Source organism: Nuphar pumila, chromosome 14 (assembly GCF_984573655.1).
Source record: "Nuphar pumila chromosome 14, dmNupPumi1.hap1.1, whole genome shotgun sequence".
In the NCBI taxonomy this organism is placed as follows: Eukaryota; Viridiplantae; Streptophyta; class Magnoliopsida; order Nymphaeales; family Nymphaeaceae; genus Nuphar; species Nuphar pumila.
In genome coordinates this window covers 31339740-31363932 of record NC_143262.1, presented here as the reverse complement: position 1 = coordinate 31363932, position 24193 = coordinate 31339740, and the positions used below count along the sequence as shown (strand labels likewise).

General features: G+C 37.5%; 1 protein-coding gene across 2 annotated transcripts in view; it reads right to left on the bottom strand.

Annotated features, from left to right (window-relative positions):
* LOC149816725 (putative serine/threonine-protein kinase PBL3) overlaps positions 1-24193 on the bottom strand; it is a 46531-nt gene that overhangs the window by 3633 nt on the left and 18705 nt on the right. For both annotated transcript variants that reach the window (XM_089987465.1, XM_089987464.1), the window contains 3 exons: positions 16478-16613; positions 14452-14588; positions 14225-14348 (listed from right to left, as the gene is read on the bottom strand). In XM_089987465.1, coding sequence (XP_089843591.1) covers positions 14225-14348; positions 14452-14588; positions 16478-16613 — 397 coding nt within the window. The remainder of the gene's footprint in view (positions 1-14224; positions 14349-14451; positions 14589-16477; positions 16614-24193) is intronic.

Genomic DNA, 24193 nt, shown 5'->3' with positions numbered 1-24193 from the left:
AAGACCCTACACTTTTCACAAACAAAGCAGTTTCAGTATAACATGAACGAAAATTCAAACTTGTCATTACATTACTAAATCTATCATGCCAAGCCTTTGGGGTTTGTTTTAACCCATATAATGCATTTTTAAGTTTGAGAATTTTATTTTTACCAATACATACTCCTGGTGGGGGATCCATGTAAACTTCTTCATTTAATTCGCCATTTAGAAATGTATTCTTAACATCTAGTTGATAGATAGACCATTTTTTCACTGACGCAATAGCAATAAGAGTCCTAACACTAGTCATTCTAGCAACAGGTGCGAAGGTTTCTTCATAATCTATACCATATTCTTGAGCATATCCTTTAGCTACCAACCGTGCTTTATAACGTTCTAATGAACCATCACTCTTAGTTTTAATTTTGAAGACCCATCTACATCCAATTGATTTCTTTCCAGTGGGTAACGAAGTTATTTCCCAAGTTTTTGCCTTTTCAAGGGCACTAAGCTCTAAGTTCATGGCTTCAACCCATTGGGGAATGTTTTTGGCCTCATTAAAGTGTGAAGGTTCATGAAATGAGTGCAACGCAATTAGACACGCTCTATATCTTGGAGTTAGGGACTCATAGGAAACAAACCTATTAGGAGGATTGGAGATCCGACCGGATCTCCTTAAAGAGGTTTCTTCTATGTTGGATCCTTGAGAGTATTTTTCTAAGGCACTCATTTGAGTTTGTTGACCACGCCTAACATAGGTTTGGATTGATATATCACTTTCATCTATAACATTGTCAAGAGGAATATCCTCTAGGTCATTCAAAGACTCATTAGAGATTTCCTCTTCTTGAGGAGTCTCATCTTCTTGAGATAGAAGATCAAATAAAAAAGCATATTCACTTTCGTCAATATCTTTAGTTTTCACAAAACCATTTTCATTTTCCAAAAAGGTTACATCTTTGGATACATAGAGTTTGTTATTTTTCAAGTCAAAACATCTAAAGCCCTTTTGATTTTCTCCATATCCCAAGAAAACACATTCAATAGCTTTAGGAGATAATTTGTCCCGTTTATGTGTAAGGACAAAACATTTACATCCAAAAATTCTTAATCTATTGAAATCGGGTGTTCTTTCAAATAGTTTTTCATATGGAGATGTATTTTGTAAGGATGAAGATATCATTCTATTTATTAAGTAAGTTGAGGTTAAGGCCGCTTCGGCCCAAAAACTCTTTGGAATTTCTTTGGAAATAAGGAGTGTCCTAGTGGTTTCCATGATGTGTCTATGCTTTCTTTCGGCCAAGCCGTTTTGTTGGGAAGTCCTAGGACACGATCTTTGATGACAAATTTCATTTACTTCTAAATAATTTTGAAATTCATTTGATAAATATTCTCCACCCGAATCGGATCTAAGAGTAGAGATATTACTTGAAAATTGATTTTTAACTATCATATGAAATTTTTTGAAGAAGTCAAAGACTTCGGATTTTAAATTGAGAAAGTAGATCCATAGATACCTAGTGTAGTCATCAATAAAAGTAACGTAATAGGAGTACCCTCCTTTAGACATGACCGGAGAAGGACCCCAAACGTCCGAATGGACTAACTCAAAAGGTCTTTTGGACACAAAAATTCGGTTTGGAAAAGGAGTAGAATTCATTTTGCCAAAAATACAATTCTTGCAAACAAAATGTTTCTCATTACAAAATTTCTTTCCAAATGGAAAGGAGTACATTTTTGAGAAACTTGGATGTCCAAGTCTTTGATGCCAAATTTCAATATTTTTATCTTGGACATGGTTACAAAAAGAGTTAGTGGGGAGTTTCAAGTTGCTCATGTAATAGAGATCTCCCCTCCTATGGCCTTGCCCAATCTGCTTCCCGGACCGGAGATCCTGTATAGAGCAATCCTTAGTTGAGCAGGAGATTTCACATCCATGATCACATATTTGAGCAACAGAGAGGAGATTTAAATTAAGTTGAGGTACAACTCTCACGTTTGGCACAAAGAAATTTTTTGAAAAGTTTAAAGTTCCAAAACTTTTTACTTGTAAAGATGTACCATCGGCAGTTGAAACATAGGAGTTTTTATAATTATTACACAAATCGGAAAGCTCATTTTCAAGTGGGGTCATATGAAAGGAAGGTCCAGAGTCAAGGATCCAAGAAGACATACCTGGAGGAGAGGAAGAAGCTATGGCGGCACCCGAGGTTGATGGTATCTTGAGTAGAGTTTGTAGTGCTTCCGATAGTTGAGCAAGAGAAAAAGATTCCTTCCCTTTGATGGTTTCCTCTTTCTTTTGAGTAGCTTCTTCAACGGAAGCAACCTTGTTTTTAGGTGCTTCATTCAACTTAGGGCAATTAGGTCTTATATGACTCAACTCTTGACAATGATGGCAAATGGCTTTTCTATAGTTGCCATTATAATTATTTTGCCTTCCAAAATGTGGAGGTTTGTAAGCTTTCATATGGTTGTTGGGTTTTGATACGGCCAAGACATCATCTCCTCCTTTAATCATGCCAAGACGAGTTTCTTCTTGGCATATTTCGGCTATGGCATCTTCCAAGGGAAGAGGCTTAGATCTATGTAGGAGGGAAGATCTAGCTTGTTCATATTCGGGCCTAAGACCATGTAAAAATTGGAAAAAGTGCTATTTTTCCATTTGTTCTCTCCTTAATTCCACATCCACACTAGAAATCCATTTTGGTTCTAGTAAAGATAGTTCATCCCATAGGGGACCAAGAGTGCTAAAGTAATCCCTTACACTCATTTCTCCTTGCTTGATAGTCCGGATTTTTTCTTGAAGAAAGAATTGACGAGCAAGGTCTTTTTGAGTAAACATATCTTTCATAAAGAACCATGCTTCATTAGCCATCCGAAACTTGGCAATGTTGGCGCAAATCTTGAGTTCCACATTGTTCATGAACCAAGCAAGAATCTTGGCATGCTTACTTTCCCAATCTTCCACTTTAGATTGGTGATCTTCAATGGCCTTCATGCGGGCATTTCCTTTAAGAGTTTTTTCTTGATCACCATCCATCTTAGTTAGTTGGAGTTGTAGTTCCGGAATGGTGCCCATAACGTATCCCCAAAGTTTTTTACCTTTGAGGTTGTTCTCCATGGCGGCGGCCCACATCATGTAGTTGGAGCCATTGAGCTTGAAGGAGAGATCAATCTTTTGTTCTCCTTCCATTTTAATCACTCACAAGAGGATAAATGAAGAGAGATACAACAAGAAAAAAATATAGCTACACAACTAGCTATATTAAGAAGAAAAGCATACACAAGGCTCTGATACCATGTAATGAAATATGCGGAAAAGCAAAGAGTGCATTAAGCACTTACAACATCCACTAATGAACAAACAAAAGGGCTAACACCCAAACCCACAAGAGACAACACAACATAAAAATATAAATGTCTCTTATTGAAAAGAGAGAGAGCTCTCAAGAGTGAAAAATACAAGAGGGGTTCACCCCTATTTATACACAAAAAGAAGGAGAGGAGGAGTGGCCTTATGGCCTTAAAAGAAGAGCCACCTAGGGGCTCCCATGGAGTCGTTGGGAGCCCCCAACGGTCACAAATGTGACTGTTGGGGGCCCCATCGACTCCATGGTGGGGCCCCTTTTAGGTGGGCAAAAATATAAAAAATAAAAAGTAAAAAAAGAAAAAAAGAATTTACAAAAAATAAAGAAAAGAAACAAGTACCCCTATCGGGTACTTGAGAAATGACTAAAATACCCCTATCGGGTATTTTAGATAATACATATATATATATATGTATATAAACATATACATATATATGAATTACATATATTTTAACATCATGTAGTTTCTATTGGCATTGTTAATCACCAAAAATTTGTCAAGCAAAAAATGAAACAAGGGAGATGTAAAACCCGAGATTTTTTCTTGATAATTAATAAATAAATGATGAATTATAAGTGCATTTATGACTATAATTGTAAATTTTTGATTTTCTTGATTTCAAATTATTATGAAATTAAGTCTCGTTACGAAGAACATTGCAAAAATATTTGTAAAATTAAAAATATGTAGATTAAACAAGAAAGTAAATGATTTTAGACTATGGATTTTGGATTTGGATTTAATCTCATTAGATTGGACCCATAGGGTCAGACGCTCTGAACAACATCATTATTGTTTCAACAAAAAATTTGGCCGATTAGTGGCTCACCTATTAAATCGGATTCAACCTTAACGTTCCTCATTTCGAGGGCATCAAAATCGACTATCTACATGCCCAAATTGGCATGGATTTGAATGTTTTATCATCGACCAAAATTCATGCTTAATTATAAGTCAAAAGTTAACGTTTTTCGACATCGACTAATTTTTTTTGCAATAAGTGTGCTTACGATTAAATCTAAGACCACCACAATGATCTACGTTTCGAGGGCTATCAAATCGGCTATTTAAACATCAAATTTTGTTGAGTCTTTGGGTTTGTAGGCCTCACAGAAGGTTACCATGTCACTGGAGCCCAAGCAAGGGTAATAAGTTTTTACTTTTCTTCTCTAGCTTAATTAATTTCGAAATTTAATAAATTAGGACCTATAATTTATTTTTTTATTTTATTAATAAAAGAGATTAATAAATATTAACTTTTTATATTAGAAATGAGACTCTTGTTTAAGCTCATCTATAAATAAAGGCCCTTGTGAGGATGATTAACAAGGTTAGTTCTCCCTCTCTCCCTTCTTTTTTCCTTTTTGCTTTTTGTTTTCTCTCTTCTCCTAAAACGTCTAGGAGGTCTGGAGTAGGGTTATGCAGCCATTGAACCTTCACGTACTTCGGTGGTTGGTGGTGTAGAGATCGGACTACCCGATTTCCTCATTGTTTTCAAGATCTATCGATTTTTCAAGTAAGATTTACGTAGTAGATGCTTTTTACGTACATTAAGCATGCATAAGCAGAAGCTTGTGCACGTAAAACCGCGGCGGGAAGGTAAATGACATAAAGGAAAAAAAGGACAAGGATCGTAAAACTGCGTTCTTGAGTTAAAAGAGTATATATATATTTAATTATTTTTATTTACAAGTTTTAACATTATCCTTTCTTTGTTCTTCGTGCAACCTTTTCCTACCTCGAAGATATCAGTTATGCTGGCAGTTCCGGGTGTAGGTGATAAGTGGCGCGTGCTTTGGTGCGCACATGGAGTCCATTGCGCCGATGGGGTGTGTTAAATGATTTGTCGTACTGCGGAAAAAAGAAAAGAAAAATTATGTGATGGCGTTGTGTTTGGGTCGCAAGGGACGAAACCCGACCCTGGCTCGGGTCGCCTGACTGAGCCGAGTTTCGATGCAGGGTAAATCGAGCAGGGATCGGTGAGGATCAAGCTCACTTGGGCGAGTGAGCCGGTTAGGCCCCAACCGACGTGTGGGACCAAGCCTAGGCTCGGTCCTTCCTCACCAACTGGGCTGGGATCGGTTTAAGCCCAGTCTAGCAGTCAAGAGGGTAGGCCCCAACCGACGTGTGGGACCAAGCCCTGGCTCAGGTCACCAACTGGGCTGGCGCCCCTGCTTGCAGGCTGAAAAAGAAGAGGCAGGGGGGTGTCACCCCCAGCCTGTTGGTCGGAAAAGAAGGCAACGGTAGGAGGGGCAGTGCCCTCCTGTCGACCAAACCAGAGAGAGGAGGCACGCACCTGGGTCGTGCGGCTCCAGTGGGAGGCTGGAGGTCCCGACGAATGCAGAGAGAGGGGTGAGCGCAGGGGTCTGCGGGAGACGACGTCGGAGGGTTGGGTCCTGCCAACCAATCGAGGGAGAGAGAAGATGGAGGAGCGAGAGGACTCGGGAAGAGAGGGAGAGAGGGAAGTCGAGGGGTATCGGGGAGAGAGAGAGCGGGGGGCTCCTGTGCGTAAAAGGAGACCCCCCCCCCTTCGTGTTGAAATAGCGGGGGGGCGGGGTGTTCGGGTCCGGATCCGGATCCAACCTGGATCCGATTTTTTTTTTTTAAAGTTGGGCTTTAGAGATTTAGTTAAATTGAACGATGGTGATATGGATGGGCATGATTATGATATTGTTAATAATGTGAATGATAATGATGTTCAAGATGTGCATGAGAGTGACTATGATGACACTCATGAGGCATATGATACCTCTATTGATATAGTTAAATCTAACAATGAAGTGCAAGTGAGATATAAACTAGACTTGTAGCTAAAGGATATAGTCAAGAGTACAGTATAGACTATGAAGAAACCTTCGCTCCTATTGCCCGTATAACTACTGTTAGAATCCTCGTCTCTATAGCTTCAATTAAGAAATGAATTATTTTTCAGATGGATGTTAAAAATGTTTTTCTAAATGGTAACCTAAATGATAAAGTTTATATGAAATCACCTCCCGGTTTAGGATTGGTACATAAAAAAGTTCTTTGTTTGAGGAAAGCCTTATATGGTCTAAAGCAAGCCCCTAAGACTTGGTATGATCATTTAGCACTGTGATGATTCAACTAGGTTTTAAGTCTTATTATACTGACACTGCATTGTTTGTTAAGTGTTTAAATGCAGGTATAATTATCTTGTTGCTCTATGTGGATGACATGATGATTATCATAAGAGTTGATAAGCAGAGAGTTAGCCATATCAAAGATGTTCTCAAATCCAACTTTGATATGACAGATCTTGATTTTTTATATTATTTTCTTGGTATTGAAATTGCATATTCACCTCATGGTTATTTTTTGTCTCAGACTAAGTACGCTACTGAGATAAGGGCGATCCACTCTCTGATGAGAAAATAGTTGATACTCCAGAGGTCATCAATGTAAAGATGAAGAAAGATGATGGAGAACCTCTGAAGAACCCAACACCATATAGACAAATGATTGGAGCTCTATCTTATATCTCTATTACTCGTCCTGATATTGGTCATGTTATTCATTTTGTTAGTCAATTTCAACATGCTCCTACTATAATACATACGAGTCTTATAATGAGGATTATTTAGATATATTAGAAACACTATAAATTATGGTTTATTTCTTTCATCCACTTCCCCATTACAAGTTATTGCATATTCTGATGGGAGAAATGTAAATGATACACTCTCAACCACAGGTTCTTGTGTCTTTGTAGGTGATTCTCTAATTTTGTGGAGATGTAAGAAACAATAAAAGGTGTCTCTTTCTTCCACAAAAGTAGAGTATCGTGTCATGACAATAACTACTTCCGAATTAGTATTGTTGAGAGAGTTGTTAGAAGACTTAGACGTTCACATTGAAAAACCTTCAATACTGTGTTGTGACAACAAAAGCGAAATATACATAACGAGCAATCATTCATTGCATGAAAGGACCAAATACATTGAAATGGATTGTCACATGAGGAGTTTCTAAAGAAGACCATCATGTTGCCATATATACCATCTAAGTATCAATTAGCATACTTCTTCACCAAAGAGCTCTTGTTATCCTACCATATATCACTTCTGAGTATCAACTGACGAATTTCTTTACCAAGGCGCTTCCGTCACCTTGATTTCATTTTCTTCTTGACAAACTTTCAGTGATCACACTGTAAGTTTGAGGGGGGTGTTAAAATGTATTGTATAAGATTATATATATATATATATATAACTTTGGTTATGTAATTTGAGTATATGACCAGGGGTATTTTGGTTATTTTGTACATATAATAGGTGTTGTCCATTAGGGATAGTTTTGGTCTTTTTTATCTTTTTATTTTTTAATTTTGTTTAGGGGCTCTCCAACAGTCATAAATATGACAATTGCGGAGCTCTCAACGACTATATTGGGATCTCCCCAATGCCCCCACTTGTATATAAAAGGGGCTGTTGGCTCCTTTATGTATGTTTGTTGTAAGCATTTTGAATAATATTTTTTATTTTATGTTTTTGTGCTCTTGCTCACTTTTGTGAGGTTTATGTGTTAGCCCCCCTTAGTGGCTCTTTTGTATTTGGCCCATAAATGGCTTTTGTATTTGTGGATGTGCACATTTGTAACCCTTTTGTGGCATTATTGTGTCTGTGCACTTGTTATTTCATTATAGTTTTGAGTACAAAATAGGATCCAGAGTTTCAGGCAGCTTTGCCTGGTTACTTTCTTCCTTTCGCCCATATTTATATCCCATTATTTTCTCATTTCAGCAAGATACTATAAAGCTTTATAAAAGAGCAAATATTGAAATCAATCCAAGAGCCAACCTGTCTATGGAAATCTTGGAGAAACACATATTTCAGATAATTGAAACAATTGTTTTTCTTCCCTTAGGATCCAATGAATCCTAAAGACTTCACCTATTCTTGCAGTTAAAATAAGATCTTTGGGCTGAATCTTGTGCTGAAAAGTTCAATGTCCTGGACTAATGTGGCACTACATCCGTGAAGAGATTAAGTTTTTCACTTTTTCTTGGGCCTAGTATCATTTATGCAAATCAATGTTGGCATATCACTGTTAAGATATTGTACCCAATATTTTATATATATATATATATATAAACTGAAATACCCATCAGGGGTATTTCAGTCATTTCTTTTTGTAATAGGGATCAGCCCACTAGGGGCTGATTTGTAATACCTTTATTTTTATTTTTACCTTTTTCTATTATTTGTATCATGTGACTGATTGTGACAGCCCAACTAGTCGTTGTATGACCGTTGGGGGTAGCCCAACTACTAGTTGGGCTGCCCCCTTTGCCCTTTGTTGTGCTTATAAATAGGGATCCTCCCTATTGTATTTACAATGCTTTTCTAAGCATTTGTTAATGAAAGATCTCTTATATTTTTTACTTGTGAATCTCTTTGTGAGTTGTTGGTGTGTATCTCCATTGTGAGAGTTCTTTTGGTCCATAAGTGACCACTATTGTATTGGTATCTCATTATAGCCTTTGTGGTAATCTTTTGAGACTTTGTTGGTCTCATTACTGTAAGATCGTGCATTTTTATACTTAGTCAAATTTAGAGACTTCTGAAAATTTGCCCAAGTGTCGAAGAAAAATCGATAAACCTTCGATATTAGGAATATGCTATTTGAGTCTGGGCTTGGCCCAGGTCTCATCAACAAGACCTAAACGAGACAATTAAAGGGTGATAAAAAGTTTTGTTTTAAACCTTTAAATTAGAGCGAAATTCAAGCGAAAACCGAGTTAAATTCAGGTGAATTTCGGAGGCGAAATTTAAAGTATATACCGTTAGATGCGTCTCAAAATTTTGAGCTCAACGGTATTTTACTTTTCTAAATTCGGGCTATGGTTGGCCCGAAAATTGCAATTTTTCAAAAAAGGCCCGCCTCAACGGGCTGGGTCCGGATTTGGATCGGACTGGATCCGACCCATATAATCCAAACTAATATAGATATGGACTCAGTCCAAGACCCATAGTAACTAGAATCCGATCCAGCTTAAAATCCAAATGGATTTTGGATATGGATTTAGATCTTAGATCCAGATCCAGATCCAACTAAAATAAAGCTTTAAATTCATTATTTAGGTTAAATTAAAACAATTTTAAAGTTAAAAAGACTCCCAGAAGGATAAGGTACCCTCTGAAAGCTTATGGATAATTAATTATCAATAAATAATTAATAAAGAATTAAATTAATATTAAATAATAATTAATTCCGATTTTCAGAACTTACCTAATGGTGGGCCTCTACAAGAGTCCACAATTTCCTTGAGACAAGAATAAAAAGAAGGTAAGTAAACAAAATAGAAAAAAATAGAATTCTATGGAATTAGGAAAAAATTGAAAAAAAAAATCAATAAGGAATTTTTAGGAATAGGAAAGTGTTTTGGAGATGGACTCCCACATGGGAAGTCCCATCTCCCGCACACAATAGAAAGAGCTGGAAAGGGGGGGGGGCATCACCTCCTATAGAGCCCATTATTTAACTCAAAAAAAAAAAGAGAAAGAAAGAAAGAAAAGGAGAGAGAAATAAAGAGGAAGAGAGAGAGAGAGAGAGAGAGGAAGAAGGAGGAGAAGGAAAAGAGAAGAGGAAGAAGAAGAATAAGGGGGATTCATCCTTTTTTTTCGGTCTTTTTCGAACTTCAAACAAGGTACAAGTTTGTTCTTTTGATTCAAATAGGGAAAAAGGCTATAAATCTTATTTAAGTAATATTTTTGACGAAAACCATGAATCTAGTTCGATTTTCTATGTTCAAATTGAGGGAAAATCGATATATTCATGATGGATTCTTTTATTTCAGAATTTGAATCCGGTTTCGTATTGAAAAGCATATTTTTGTTCAGATTTATGCATAACTGATTGCATATATATATATATATATATATATATATATATATATATATATGGACAGATCTGTCCCATAAAATGTGTGGTCAGATCTGACCAGCGCAATGAGGGGCAGATCTATCCTAGTGTGTATGTTGTCCGATCTGGACAGATCGGAAGAGGCAGTTTAATACTTGAAAATGAATGAATATAAATCAAAAGAAACAAAACAAAAATTTTGTAGCATGTTAATCGTTCTCAGTCAGATAGTCTTACTACAAATATTTTCTAGGCAGGTGCATCCTGAAGTTGTATAAATTACATATTCATACTTCAGTTGGGCCAATAATGATTGGCTGAATCCTCTCAATTTTCAGCCACAGTTTGTAAAATGGATATTCAAAGGAACATTGTTTTGTCGGATGGCTAGGTTTTTATTAGTTCAAAGCTAAGTTTAATTGGAGATATTGATTAGAAGCAACAATATTCTTTTATTCTTTTCTTAAAGTGATTTTGCCACTATATGTTGTAGCAGGCATTGCCCTATCTGATGCCAATAAGGATAAGCTTTTGGAAGAACCACATCTGAACAGTATGTTGTCCAGCCCCAGCTGACACAGTCGGCTGGGCAGAACAGGGTGTTGTTCAGCCCCAGCCGACTGGTTCGGCTGGGTTGGATGTATGTCAAAAAAAAAGGGTTTTCTGGCCTGGGTTATGGTCTGTTAAAGAACCCAGCCGACTGTGTCGGCTGGCCAAATGTTTTGTAGAAAAAAAACCCAGCCTACTTGTAGTAGGCTGGGCAATGTTTTTCTTTCTTTTAGCCTATGAAGCCCAGCCGACAGCAGGTCAGGCTGGGCATCGCTATGCTGGTAAAGCCCCAGCCGACTGTAGGTCGGTGTCATTACATGATAAGACCCATCCGACCTACGGTTCGGCTGGGCAGTTCCAAATTTGGGTGTCCAACCAATTGTTGGCTGGGCCAGTTTAAAAAATAAATAAATAAATTGGGTAGATTCTGAGAAATATTTTCTGGGCAGATTCAGGACTGTTTAGAAAGAGTAAAACTCGTACAACTTAGGTCAGTTTCAAAAAAGAATATATGTACATGCTAATGTCCATATTTACATGCTTTTGTATATGACTAGAATTACATGTAAACTTCGATTTACACCTTATGTATGTTCTGGTTTACTTATATGCTCGGACTTACATGTATGATTAAAATTACATGTTCATGTGCATGTTTCGAATTCACTTGTTTACATGTGTAAATTTATTGTTCATGTTTAGACATGATGTGTCCAGGTTCATACATGTTAAATGCCCTGCAGTTATGTCCAGACTTGCATATGTGAAATGCCATGTTATTTCCAGATTTACATATGTTAAAAGTTTAGTTTTCATGCATGTAAATGTATAAACTTATGCATGCATTATATACAGTTTTGCATGACTATACATGTGCAGATTTTTGCATAATCATTACTGGGCTATTATGCATATTTCATAGTAGTATTTGAATGCGTTAACGTGCCCTACCAATGTTGTGCCGTGTGCAGGCAACAATGGTTTGGACTCGGTGGATATGTGTGTTGTACCCCGAGCTTGCCAAAATAGCAAAAAGAATTTCTGTTATACAATAATTTTGACATATAAAATGGTGTGTACATATATATGCATGAAATGAAATTGTAGATCTTGAAATTTGGGTTTTTGTTGTTGCACTTGCATGATCACATGAATGTTTGCATATTGAGCATGAGATGAGTCATGAAAATAAAGATGCATTTTTGCAATCATGTGATCATATGCATATGAAATTTGTTATTGATGTACATTATTGTTTAGTGTCTATGAATGTGCATTTGAGAGAATGTTGAATGATTGCATAAGTGGCATGCTCATGGTGGTTTTGTATTAGATGCATCGGTGGTCAAAAGTGAACCACTGTAGGCTGTGTGGGCCTCGAGCAGGTGTTGCTCCATGTTTAGTTTTTATGCATCGCAAAAATCAATTTGATATTATTTTGAATTAATTGCACTTTTTCATATTGTAATGAGTTGAGGTCCTGTGATGAGTTTCGCATGTTGATTTGTGAAACGAATGTTATTGTGTTTTGCATGTTGATTTGCAAAATAAGTGTGAATTAAATCATTCTTAAGATAAAAAGAGAAAACAATGTAATTAATGTTTTTCTTGGATATCTCTTCCTTAGTGTGAAAATCCTGGACAACGGTTTTGGGGAACCATGAAGATACTAAAACTCCGTGTGCGTTTGTGCCCCTCAACCCAACTAGGTGGTTCATCTTCCTACCACGGTTTTAGGGAGATTCTGCCACTTTGCCTGGGGGTGGTGTGCAGACACAACTGTTGTTATTGGTATACCAAAAGAGTGGCATTAGTGGATGTTGATTTCCCTAATGTCCCGATATTAGATATTGATTTCTAATATTTCAATGGATGATGTTGATTTCTGATATCGGATGAGGGCCAAGTATGAAACCCAGTAATAAAATACAAATTGTGTGTTAAGCTACAAGTAAGACCCTAACTTGAACTCGAGAATTTGTTGTGACCGCTTTTGAGTATCCGCGGGTTTTAATGAAAGTGAAATTAAAATTGTATGCATTTAATATGAACATGCATACAAAAGAAATCTCTGATAATAACTTAATAAGTTATTCATGCATGTGCATTGAATCCATACATTCTTACTGTTCTGTATTAGATCATGCATCTTTACTGCTTTCCTACTTGTGATATAGTGTGTTGCATGATTATTGCTCATAAATGCATGAATGGTTTTTCAGATTATATGTTAGTGTTATATTTCCTCTAAAATGTTGTTTGAACCTAATTTATGTTCTTTTTACTTATTTGATTCATTAGAAAAATTCGTACGCAGGATCTATAATTCTGACACCTTACATTTTATGTTTTTCATAGCCTCTGAGGGTTACTGATGAGATTAGATGCTTCGGAGAGCTATGAGGACTGTGTGACCGCGTTGACATGTGTTTCCTTGGACAGAGTGGCTCTGTTTAGTTTTATTTGACATTCATTGCTATTGTTCTTAGATTTTCATTAATAATGAATAAAGTTTTTTTTGTTTGGAAAATGGTGGTGTAAGCTCCCTTGTGGTTGTGGTTGTAGATGTGACTGTAAGATGTGGATGTGACTGTAAGTCCCTGGGTCTCTGGGATTTGTTTCCGCAATTGTTTAAAAAAAAAAACACTTTTTAACGGAGATGAGTTGGGGTCGTTACAATTACAATCACAATACTGGAACAATGACCATAAATTGGGTTATGTGTGCAGCAAATCATTTTTCATGGGTGATCTCTCAATACCAAACTCTGAGGCAAAATAATTTTATGCTGCACTATTGATTTTATTTTCACTGCATACACAACCATTCTCTGCCCAAAAGTTAATGCAGTTAGCTCTTTTTCTAGCTAAGGAGTTACTTTCTCATCCACCAGCAACCAAAAGAATTGAACTACAAATAAGAAACCAAAAAATAAAAAATCACTCCTCTCCTACTGGTGCGAACTGTAGTCATCCAGTTCTTGGTGTATTGGTACTTAGATTAGATCCATCAGGATATTTTATTTTTTCACTTGTGCAGTGGAGTTATTAATGATTTATTCATGTTCTTGGTACAGCAACTGGTAATTCATATTAGTGTCGCAGTGGACTCTACTACTGTACCATCCTTGGCTTCAAGGGGTGTTTCTCTTCCTAGATTGAACAGGGGTCTCCAAGATTAGCTCAGCTCCATTTCATACCCAACCAAGGACATAGTCTGGTGTCAATGCCATTCTTCAGCACATTATAAACCCTACTATTTGAGCAAAATTCATTGTGTTTTGAGCTTCCTAGAGACTTGAATTTGCTATCATTCTCCATGTAATTCATTAATATGTCAGCAAACTTTGATTTTCTACTCCAGAAAAGCAAAGATAACTGCAAGAATGCAAAACAAATACAGGAAAAAGTAGTATGTGATAAATGTACAGATAGAAACTGACCTGTGGCAACATATTCAGGAGCAGCATAACCATGAGTACCTATAACTTGTGTGGAGACATGAGTCTTGTCACCAGTTGGACCATCTTTTGCCAAGCCAAAATCAGAAAGCTTTGCATTAAAATCCTGCACAAAACAATAAAGTTAATACTATGATTATAGCATATGGATATATTTTGCAATGGAAAAGAAAAGCATAGTTACGGTTCATGTTTTTTCTTCAGCATACAGTATCAAGAAGAATATTAGAAGCTTTAAAGTCACGGTAGATGACATGTGTCTCAGCATTGTGCAAGAAGGTCAGGCCCCTGGCAGCACCAATGGCAACTTTCATCCTTATTGCCCAAGACAGTGGCTGAGCACCTCCTGCAAAAACCATTTTGGGATCTTTCAGTTCTGGACATCAGAAATGTCATTACAATTAGGCCATTGTTGCTCAGCAATTTAAATATAATGGGAGTTTGAATAACTTACGTGCAAAAGAGATTGAAAAAACACCACTACAGACCAAAAAGAAGAAACAGAGTTGACTGGAAGTGCATGTCTTCATTCATCACAAATATTAACAGAATGCATGAGTCTGTAGAGGAGAACTAATGGTTACTTCTCTTGTCTTAGATCTCATCAATTTATGCACAACAATTGCAATCAACTTTAGTATCAGTAAGTTATGGTATTCCAATACGCATGTCATCTGCGAAAGAAATTTTGAATTAATCCTACAGAAAAACTAACATAGAGATAAACACAAACACAAACACAAACACATATGCAAGACTACATGGTGGATTAGATTTTTTGATGACCTATATTGTTTCATTTTGTTCTTCTTCTTCATTTCCCTAGTAGGATCGACTGTAAACTCTGTTCTCCATTATTATCTCCTCACTCAAAGACTACAAGATGCATAAGATTGACAACATCAAGAAAAGATCATATAAGCTATCCAAACAGTTCAATGGTGCAAACAAAGAAAGAATAAGTTTCTAAAAGAGAGTGATTCCTCAATTATGACTAGAAAACTTCTGTACGAAGTGAACTATGGGGACATGCTGCACACACATACATACATGCATGCATATATACAGACATAAATACATATATGTGTGTGTAACAATTCTAAATCACTATAATAAAAAATGTCAAATAATAAAACTAAGTTGAACTTGAAATGTAATGTAATTGATGAAAATTTTTAAAAGAAAAAAATGCCAAGTTAATAGAAAAGAAGTAATCAAAAACATAAAAGGAAATGGGTAAGGTTAATGACACTTGTTTGACATCTCCATATGTGTGTGTGTGTAACAATTCTAAATCACTATAATTAAAAACGTCAAATAATAAAACTAAATTGAACTTGAAATGTAATGTAGAAAAAATTTAAAAGAAATGGGCCTTAATTGTAATCATTGTGTAGATACAAATAGAGGTTAGCATAAGGATAAAAACGTACACCATAACTAACTACTTTTGTTTCCAGAGAGAGAGAGAGAGAGAGAGAGAGAGAGAGAGAGAGAGATTTCACCTCACAGACATTAACTTAAGACCCTTGTAGGTTCCTATGCAGCAGGTATAATATGTGATAAATGAACATTATGTATAATAAAAAATGACATTTATATCGTTCACGAAATAAGAGGGGAGAAAGTCAACTTTAGTACTTTTAAAAACAAGCTATATGAAATGCATAAAAATACAAAAAGACACATAAAATGTGGTGTAGGGCACTCTTGTATAAGACTAGGTGTTTTAGAACTAATCATCATAGAATCCTAACCAGCATGTAAGTCACATGCATCTACAACATTTAAATGAATAAAATGCTAAGCACATGCACTAGTCAGTGCCTTGATCATGACTAAATGGTCAGGTCAACTAATAAGAATATCAAATAAAACATAATAAAGAAAAATAAGTACCTACAAGTAATTTTTCCAAGACAGTTTGGGAAAGTTTATAATTTAAGTATGTGAATATGTGTTGGATATGGGAACATACAGAAAAGGTAACATTTGGTCAAGGGTATCCAGATTAAAAAATTGGCTTGTCATAACATGATGAGTTAAAACCGCCTTAGTACATATTAATCTATAGATGTATCATTGCAATCAGCAAGCAACATATATCAAGCAATCTTCCAAATTCAAGGAATCTAACCATGAATAATTTCTTTTTTCCACAAGTGTCCAGATTGTGTTAGCTAGTGGCCTAATAGTCAGTGGTAGCAACAGAACTCTAAATGCCAAAATACTCACGTCCGAATAAATGATTTTCCAGACTTCCTTTGGGCATGAACTCATACACCAATAATCTGTTCTCACCCTCTAAGCAGTATCCAATAAGCTTTACCAGATTTGGGTGATGAAGCTGGCCAAGATAATTGACCTCTGCCTGCAATTATCATAGTAAATTCAGTTTATAAATGCCAATAAAAGCAAAAAAAAAAGTGATAGTGCTGCCGGCCCCTGAATATAGGCTTAAGCCAAGGCTAACCCAAAAATAAAATCAAGGAGCTCACTCATTCAATGAATAGTCATGTTTAAAGTATCAAAGCGATAGAATTCCAACCATGAGAGAGATAGCAAAGAAGAAGATGAGAAGAGAAACTTCATTAACCTTGAAATGAGAAGAATACAATCATATAAGTGGAAATTCCCTATACCTCAATAAGGACAAAAACTGTTGACTCTACACTACCTGAGAAAATACAAAAATACCCCTAAAAGGAATGATATGTACATGTAAATATAAAATTGGGCAGCACACAATAACAGTAATATACATATGATACATAAGTCTTGACACTCCCCTTCAAGCTTGAGATGATGCAAGTATAATCATCTCAAGCTAAGAAAGGAATGAACTAAAATGTAAAGGAGCAAGACTCTTAGTGAACACATTTGTAATCTGATCCTTAGAGCCCACGTGATGAAGTGAGATAACTTCATCTTTATAGGTCTTTCTTGTAAAGTGACAATCTATCTCAATATGCTGAGTTCTTTCATGAAACTTTGGATTCTTTGCCATATGAATGGTGCTCATATTGTCACAATATAAGCAAGTCCGACCATCAATAGGAACACCTAACTCTCTCGATAGCCACCTTATCCATACAATCTTAGTTGTAACCTAAGTCATAGCCTTGTATTTTGCTTCAGTTCAGATGGATCATCCCGGGGGAGTTCATAAACTGACCAACCACATGGACCATATAAGTGATATCTGGTCTGGATATAGTCAAGTATATTAAACTCCCAACTAACTGCCTATATACCACTAGATCTTCTAATTCCACTCCATCTGAAGCCCTTAGTTTTAAATTTTCTTCTATTGGAGCACTAACTGTGTAATATCACATGTTTTCACAATTAGTCATTTTAAGATTTTTCGAAATTTTGGCCAAGTATAGAGGAAAAATCGGTAGATTCTCCATTTTAGGCCGATGCTTTTGAGTTTGGACTTGGCCCAGGTCAAATCGACGAAGCCTAAATGAGCCACTTAAAACTTGAGAAAAAGCTTTATTTTCAACCTTTAAATTCAAGCAAAATTCGAGTAAAATTCGAGTTATTTTTGGGTAAAAATCAGAAGCGAAATTCAAGTTATATATCGTTGGATGCATCTCGAAATTCTGAGCGTAACAATATTTTATTTTTCTGAATTTGGGTTATGGTTGACCCGAAAATCACATTTTTTCAAAAAAGGACCGTCTCGACGGGCCGGGTCTTGATTTGGATCGGACTGGATCCAATGCTTTTAATCCAAATTAATATGGATCTGGACCAGAGTTACCGGAAGCGCCTAGGTAAGTGGTGAAGCGCGCTTCCCCGAAGCACACTTCGGAAGCGCGAAATGTCACGCTTCCGAAACACGCGGGGAAGTGCCACTTTTAAATGGGAAGTGTACTTCCCTTTTATAGGAAGTGTGCTTCCCTTTAATGGGAAGCACGCTTCCCCCATTTTTTTTAATTTTTTGTATTTTTTATTTTTATTTTTTTCGCTTCCGGTTCGCTTCATAGGTCGCTTTCGAGACGATTCCCGATTCGCTCTTAAGTGGTCCCACGCTTCCCGCTTCCTAAATTTTTGAAAGTGCCTCGCTTCCAGCTCCCACTTCCCGTATCGCTTCCCGCTTCCTCAACTGGCAATCATGATCTGGACTCTATCCGAGACCCATATTAATCTGGAATTGATCCAGCCCAGGACTCAATTGGATTTTGGATATAAATTTGGTTCTTGGATCCGGATCCAAACCCATGCCCAGCGAAAATCCAGCTTTAAATTTCCTTTTATATTTAAATTAAAGTTAATTTAGATTTAAAAAGACTCCTAGAGGGATGAGATACCCTCTGGAAGTTTCTAGATATTTAATTATTAATAAATAATAATTAATTAATTTTAATTAATTCTGAATTTCAATTTTTAGAAACTAATTAGGACTCCTTAGTAGAGTCCTTAATGGACTTAAGAAAGGCCAAAAAAGGTTTGAGAAAGACTTTAAAAAAATAGAAACTTTGAAAAGTCAATAAAGAAAGGAGTTTTAAAAATTTAGGAAGGTGAGAGTGAGAGTCCCAAAGGGGGAAAGCTCTCCCTCTCCAGCCCATCTAGAAGGAGCTGGAGAGGTGGGGAGCGTCACCCCCTACTGTCTATATAAAGGTAAAAAAAAAACGTGAACTCCAAAAATAGAGAGAAAGAGAAAGAGAGAGAGAGAAAAAGGGGAAAAGAGAGGAAAAGAGGAGGAAGAAGAAGAAAGTTTCTTCTCTAAACAAGTCCATCCATTTTTAGTTTTCCTTCGATCTAAGGTTTAGGTACAGGTCTTTCTCTTGTTTCGAATGAAAAAAAGAGCATGTATTTGTATTCCATGCAAGATTTTAGCGAAAATCCATGGGAAAAGAGTAAATTTGAATATTTACTCTAAGATCCATGGTTGAAATTAATGTATTTTCACCTTTTCAAAATTTATCTTGGAATACAAAGAACTACGTATATGTATATATAAAAGAAAATTCTGATAAAAGATAATAATTTACTCATGCATGTGCAATTAAAATCATGCATATTCCTGTTATACATTAGATCATGCATATTTACTTGTTCCCTTGTGCTAAGTTAATAACTGCATGATATTTGTTCCTTACTGCATGATAAATGTTCTCTATTGCTAAATTGATGGTCCCTATTGTTTAGTAATAGTTTCCTAATGCATTAATGGTTAATTGAATTATGAATTTGTCATAGTTGTATCCCTCTAAAATATTGCATGAATCATATGTTAAATTGTATCTCCTATGTACATATATTTTTATATGTATGTAACGAGAGATACATATACATATATGTATCATACATATATGTATATGTATCTATCGTTACATATATATATAAATATATATATATATATATATATATATATATATATATATATTTTCCCTTCATGTAACCCCAGGGGTATTCTTGTCTTTTGTTCTATCTTACGCATGTTTACATTTGTAAATATGTTTGTAATTTATTGCTTTTTTTTCCTTTTTTTCTTTTCCTTTTTTCTTTTTTTCTTTTCTTTTTCTTTTTTCATTTGTTGACTTAGTCAACCTTGGAGGGGGGTCCAACACTAGTCGTTGGACCCCTCCAACAGTTAGATTTCTAACCGTTGGAGGGGCTCCAACGACTAGTGGGAGCCCCTCCAAGGCTTCCTCTCCTCTATAAAAGGGGTTGAACCCCTATTGTAAAATCATCTAATGCTTGGAGCATTGTTCTCCAACTTGTTCAATAAAATTCTTTATATTTTTGCATTTGGGTTCTCTTTTTGTACCTTTGTGTACATCGTTCTAAGTGTTCTTGTGTCTTTGTTTACCTCTCCCTTTGTGGTGGCTGTGCGTATTTAGCACTATATCTCTTTTGAGATATTTTCACATGGTATCAAAGCAAGGTTGAAGATCGTGTGATTCTTCGTCTTTTTCAAAGTGCCTCGTAAAGCATGCCTTTGGCTGCTTGGTGATTGAAGTAGGGACTTCTCTTCCATCAATATTTTGGAAGATTCTTACAACAAGAAAGACTTAAGAGTCCTTTGTGGTACATATATATTCTCCTTTCTTCTTTCTCTAATGGGTGAGAAAGAGTCTCACTTTTCACTTGGTTTCAAATTAAATGGCCCCAATTACCATGTTTGGGCCGGTAATATGGAGGCTCACATTAAGGGGAAAGGTCTTTGGGGATATGTTAAAGGAACCATTCCCGAATCCGAACCTAAGATCACCATTATTGATAAGGGTGAAATAAAGGTTCTTCATGGCGAAGAAAGAGAAAAAACTTTTGAAGAATATAACAAAAGACATGAAGAATGGGAGATAAAAAACTACAAAATTCTCTCATGGTTCTTTTCTTCCGTTGAAACGAAAATAAATGCCAATATTTTGAAGTTCAAGAAAGCCTTTCAAGTATGAGAATATCTCGAAAGAATGTATACTTCGAGAGATTTGTCCCATAAATATTACCTCCAAAAGAAGGCATTAACCCTTCAACAAGGAGAAATGTCTATTAGAGAATATTTTGCCGAGCTATCCACCATTTGGGATGAACTTGCTCTTCAAGAACCTAAATAGAGTGAAAAGGCTATTAAATTAAGAGCCAAACAACTTGAAGAAGATCACTTCTTCAATTTTTTAAACGGGCTTAGACTCGATTTCGAGCAAACTAGGTCCTCTCTCTTGTCTTCTTTCTTTTCTCCTCCGTTGGAAGATGTACTTACCAAGCTAAGTGGAGAAAAAACTCGATTGGGGATGAATAAAACCAATCAAAGTGTGTTGGTCGTTCCCTCTAAAGATGAAGATGAGGGTGCTTATGCTGTCTCTAGACCGGGGAATAATGTCAAAACATATAAACCCCCTCACTTCAACAAAAACCAAGGAGGAAGAGAAAATGGTGGACAATATGGAAGAAAAGACTATAGCAAAATCATGTCACTTTTGCAAGGAACCGGGTCACATTAAACCGGTATGTCCTAAATGGAAAAAGATGGTGGCTATGTCTACAACTTTCCAACAATATAAGGAGGAAGGACCGTCAACTTCCAACAATGTTACATTGTCTCTAAATCAAATAATGGAAGATCTTCAACCTCTCCTAAAGGGATCCGTTTCCGGAGCTGCCATGTCCACCTTCTCTCCTCCCGGTAAGATTTTTTGGCTCTTAGACTCGAATGCATCCTTTCATATGACTCCAAATGTTTTTGCACTTTCTAAATACTCAAAAAATTTGTCACACTCTTTTGTTTATACGGCGGATGGGGCTTCTCTTGAAATAAAGGGAATTGAAGATTTTGAAAGTCAAGGTTTTTTTGTTCCTAAAGTTAGATTTATCCCAAAATTAAATTTAATTTTGTTTTCCGTCTCTCAACTATCGGATCATGGGTGTCATATCAAATTTTCATCAAATAAATGTTGGATACAGGATCGTCGGTCCGAGAAGTTGATTGGGGAAGGCTCTAGGAAGGGAGATCTATACTTTATGGAATTTCTTCAAATTCCAACACTCTTTTTGTAATGTTGCCCAACATAAGGATATAAATGTTTGGCATAAACGCCTTGGGCATCCAAATATTGTCAAGCTTTCATATTTACATTTTACCAAAACTTTATGTAAAGACAACTTCAATTGTAATGATTGTATTCTTGGTAAAATGAGAAGCTTACCTTTTGAACAAAGAACTATGTTTTCAACTAAGCCTTTTGAAATTGTGCATTTAGATGTATGGGGACCGGCACCCGTTGTGTCTAAGGGAGGGTTTTCATATTATGTTATTTATGTTGATGATTTTTCAAGATATAGTTGGATCTACTTCGTCAAGCATAAACATGAGGTGTTCTCTACCTTTAAGGTTTTCCATATGATGATACAAAACCAATTTAATAGTAAATTACAAATTTTTAGAACCGATTCCGGGGGAGAATATCTTTCAAATGATTTCAAAAGTTATATTGAAAATACTAGAATTATTCATCAAAGGTTTTGTCCCAAAACTCCTCAACAAAATGGATTAGCTGAACGAAAACATAGACATATAATAGAAACTATAAGAACCGTACTCAATTCTCAAAAAATTCTAAAAAGATTTTGGGCCGAAGCGGCTCTTGCATTGGTTTTTTAAAACCCGCATTTAAAAAAAAAATTTATCGGACCCGGGCCGGGTCGGGTCCGGACCCGACCCGGGCCCATCGTCGTTGGGGTTTTAAAAAAACCCGACACAAGAGAAAGGGTTTTGAGAAAACCCTTTCTCCTGTGCGCCACACCCCCCCCTCACCGCGCCTTCGACCCGATAAGGGAAACCCATCAGGGTTTCCCCTTTTGTCGCCCCTCCCCAAGCTCTTTAAGAGCGTTGCGGGAGGGGAGGATCGATGCCCCGCCCCCCTTCTCGTTCCCTGCAGGCGACAACCTCGCCGGCAACCCTACCGACGCCTCCTCCTGCTGGTCTGATCGCCGCCGCCGCTGCGACCACCGCCGACGACCTCGAAGGTATGCTTTTCCCTCTTCTCCTCCCTTTACCTCTCTCTGTTATCTCGCCGGAAGGCACGACAAGAGGTCGATGGCCCCTGTCGTGCCCTCCCTCTTCACCCCCTCGCCCCGATCTCTCTCTCTCTCTCTCTCTCTCTCTCTTCGGCATGGATTTGTCCCCCTGCCATCGTCCTTTCACCGGACGACAGGGGCTCGGCCCCTGCCGATTTGCTGTCGTCGGCAGGGGCTCGACCCCTGCCGATTCGCTATCGTCGGCAGGGGCTCGACCCCTGCCGATTCGCTGTCGTCGGCAGGGGTGCGACCCCTGCCATTTCAGTGTTGTCGGCAGGGGCGCGACCCCTGCCGCTTTAGTGCTATCGGTAGGGGCTAGCCCCCTGCCGATTCGTTGCTGTCGGCAGGGGCTAGCCCCTTGCCGCTTCGCTGCCGTCGGCAGGGGCGCGACCCCTGCCGCTTCAGTGCTGTCGGCAGGGGCTAGCCCCCTGCCGCTTCGCTGTCGTCGGCAGGGGTACAACCTCTACCGCTTCAGTGCTGTCGGCAGGGGCGCGACCCCTGCCGCTTCAATGCTGTCGGCAGGGGCTAGCCCCCTGCCGTTTCGCTGTCGTCGGCAGGGGTGCGACCCCTGTCGCTTCAGTGCTGTCTGTGGGGGGCTCGCCCCCTGCCGCCTCGCTGTTTTTTACAGTGGCTCATTCCCTGTCGCCCCGTTGTCGTCGGCAGTCGGGGGATCACTCCCTGCCGCCTAATCCTACCCTTGCCCCCGTCTCACCATTAATTATATTAGCATAATTGAATATTTCACACTCTTGCAGATTTTTGCAACAGGTTGTTAGAATACAGCATTGTATATGCGTATGGATCTGGATCCAGATCCATACGCATATTATATATGTACACATGTTAAATAGGTTTTCATTAATGGCATTATTGTAATATGCATATGTTTTCAATTTATAATGCTTAGGGTTTTGGAGGTCGATCATTGTAGTGCCGCCCCAGCCTTTTGTGAATTGCTCTCTCTCTCTCTCTCCCTCTTATCTCCCGTGAATAAGTCTGATATGGTATCAGAGCCATCTTCATCGTGAGCAGCAACTCCCCTGCGTCATCACCTTCAGATCGTGAGCAGCAACTCCCCTGCGTGATCATATTCAGATCGTGAAAACTTTTCTTCCAGCGTGAACAACAAACCCAAATCCACGTGATCATCTTCCAGCGTGAACAGCAACCCAGATCCAGTTCTTCCAGCGTGAACAGTTTTCTGAAGCGTGATTCTTCAGCGTCAACAAGTCTTCAGCGTGATTCTTCAGTGTAACGCCCCAAAATTTCGACTTGTGATTTCGAAAACCTTATCGAAAAACCTTTCAAAGATTTAAAGTTTAATATTTTAAAACAACAGCGGAAGACATTTAGAAAGGAACACAAGTCAACAATCATGGGTACGTTAGCTGAAAAACCATCATTCATATGTACAACATC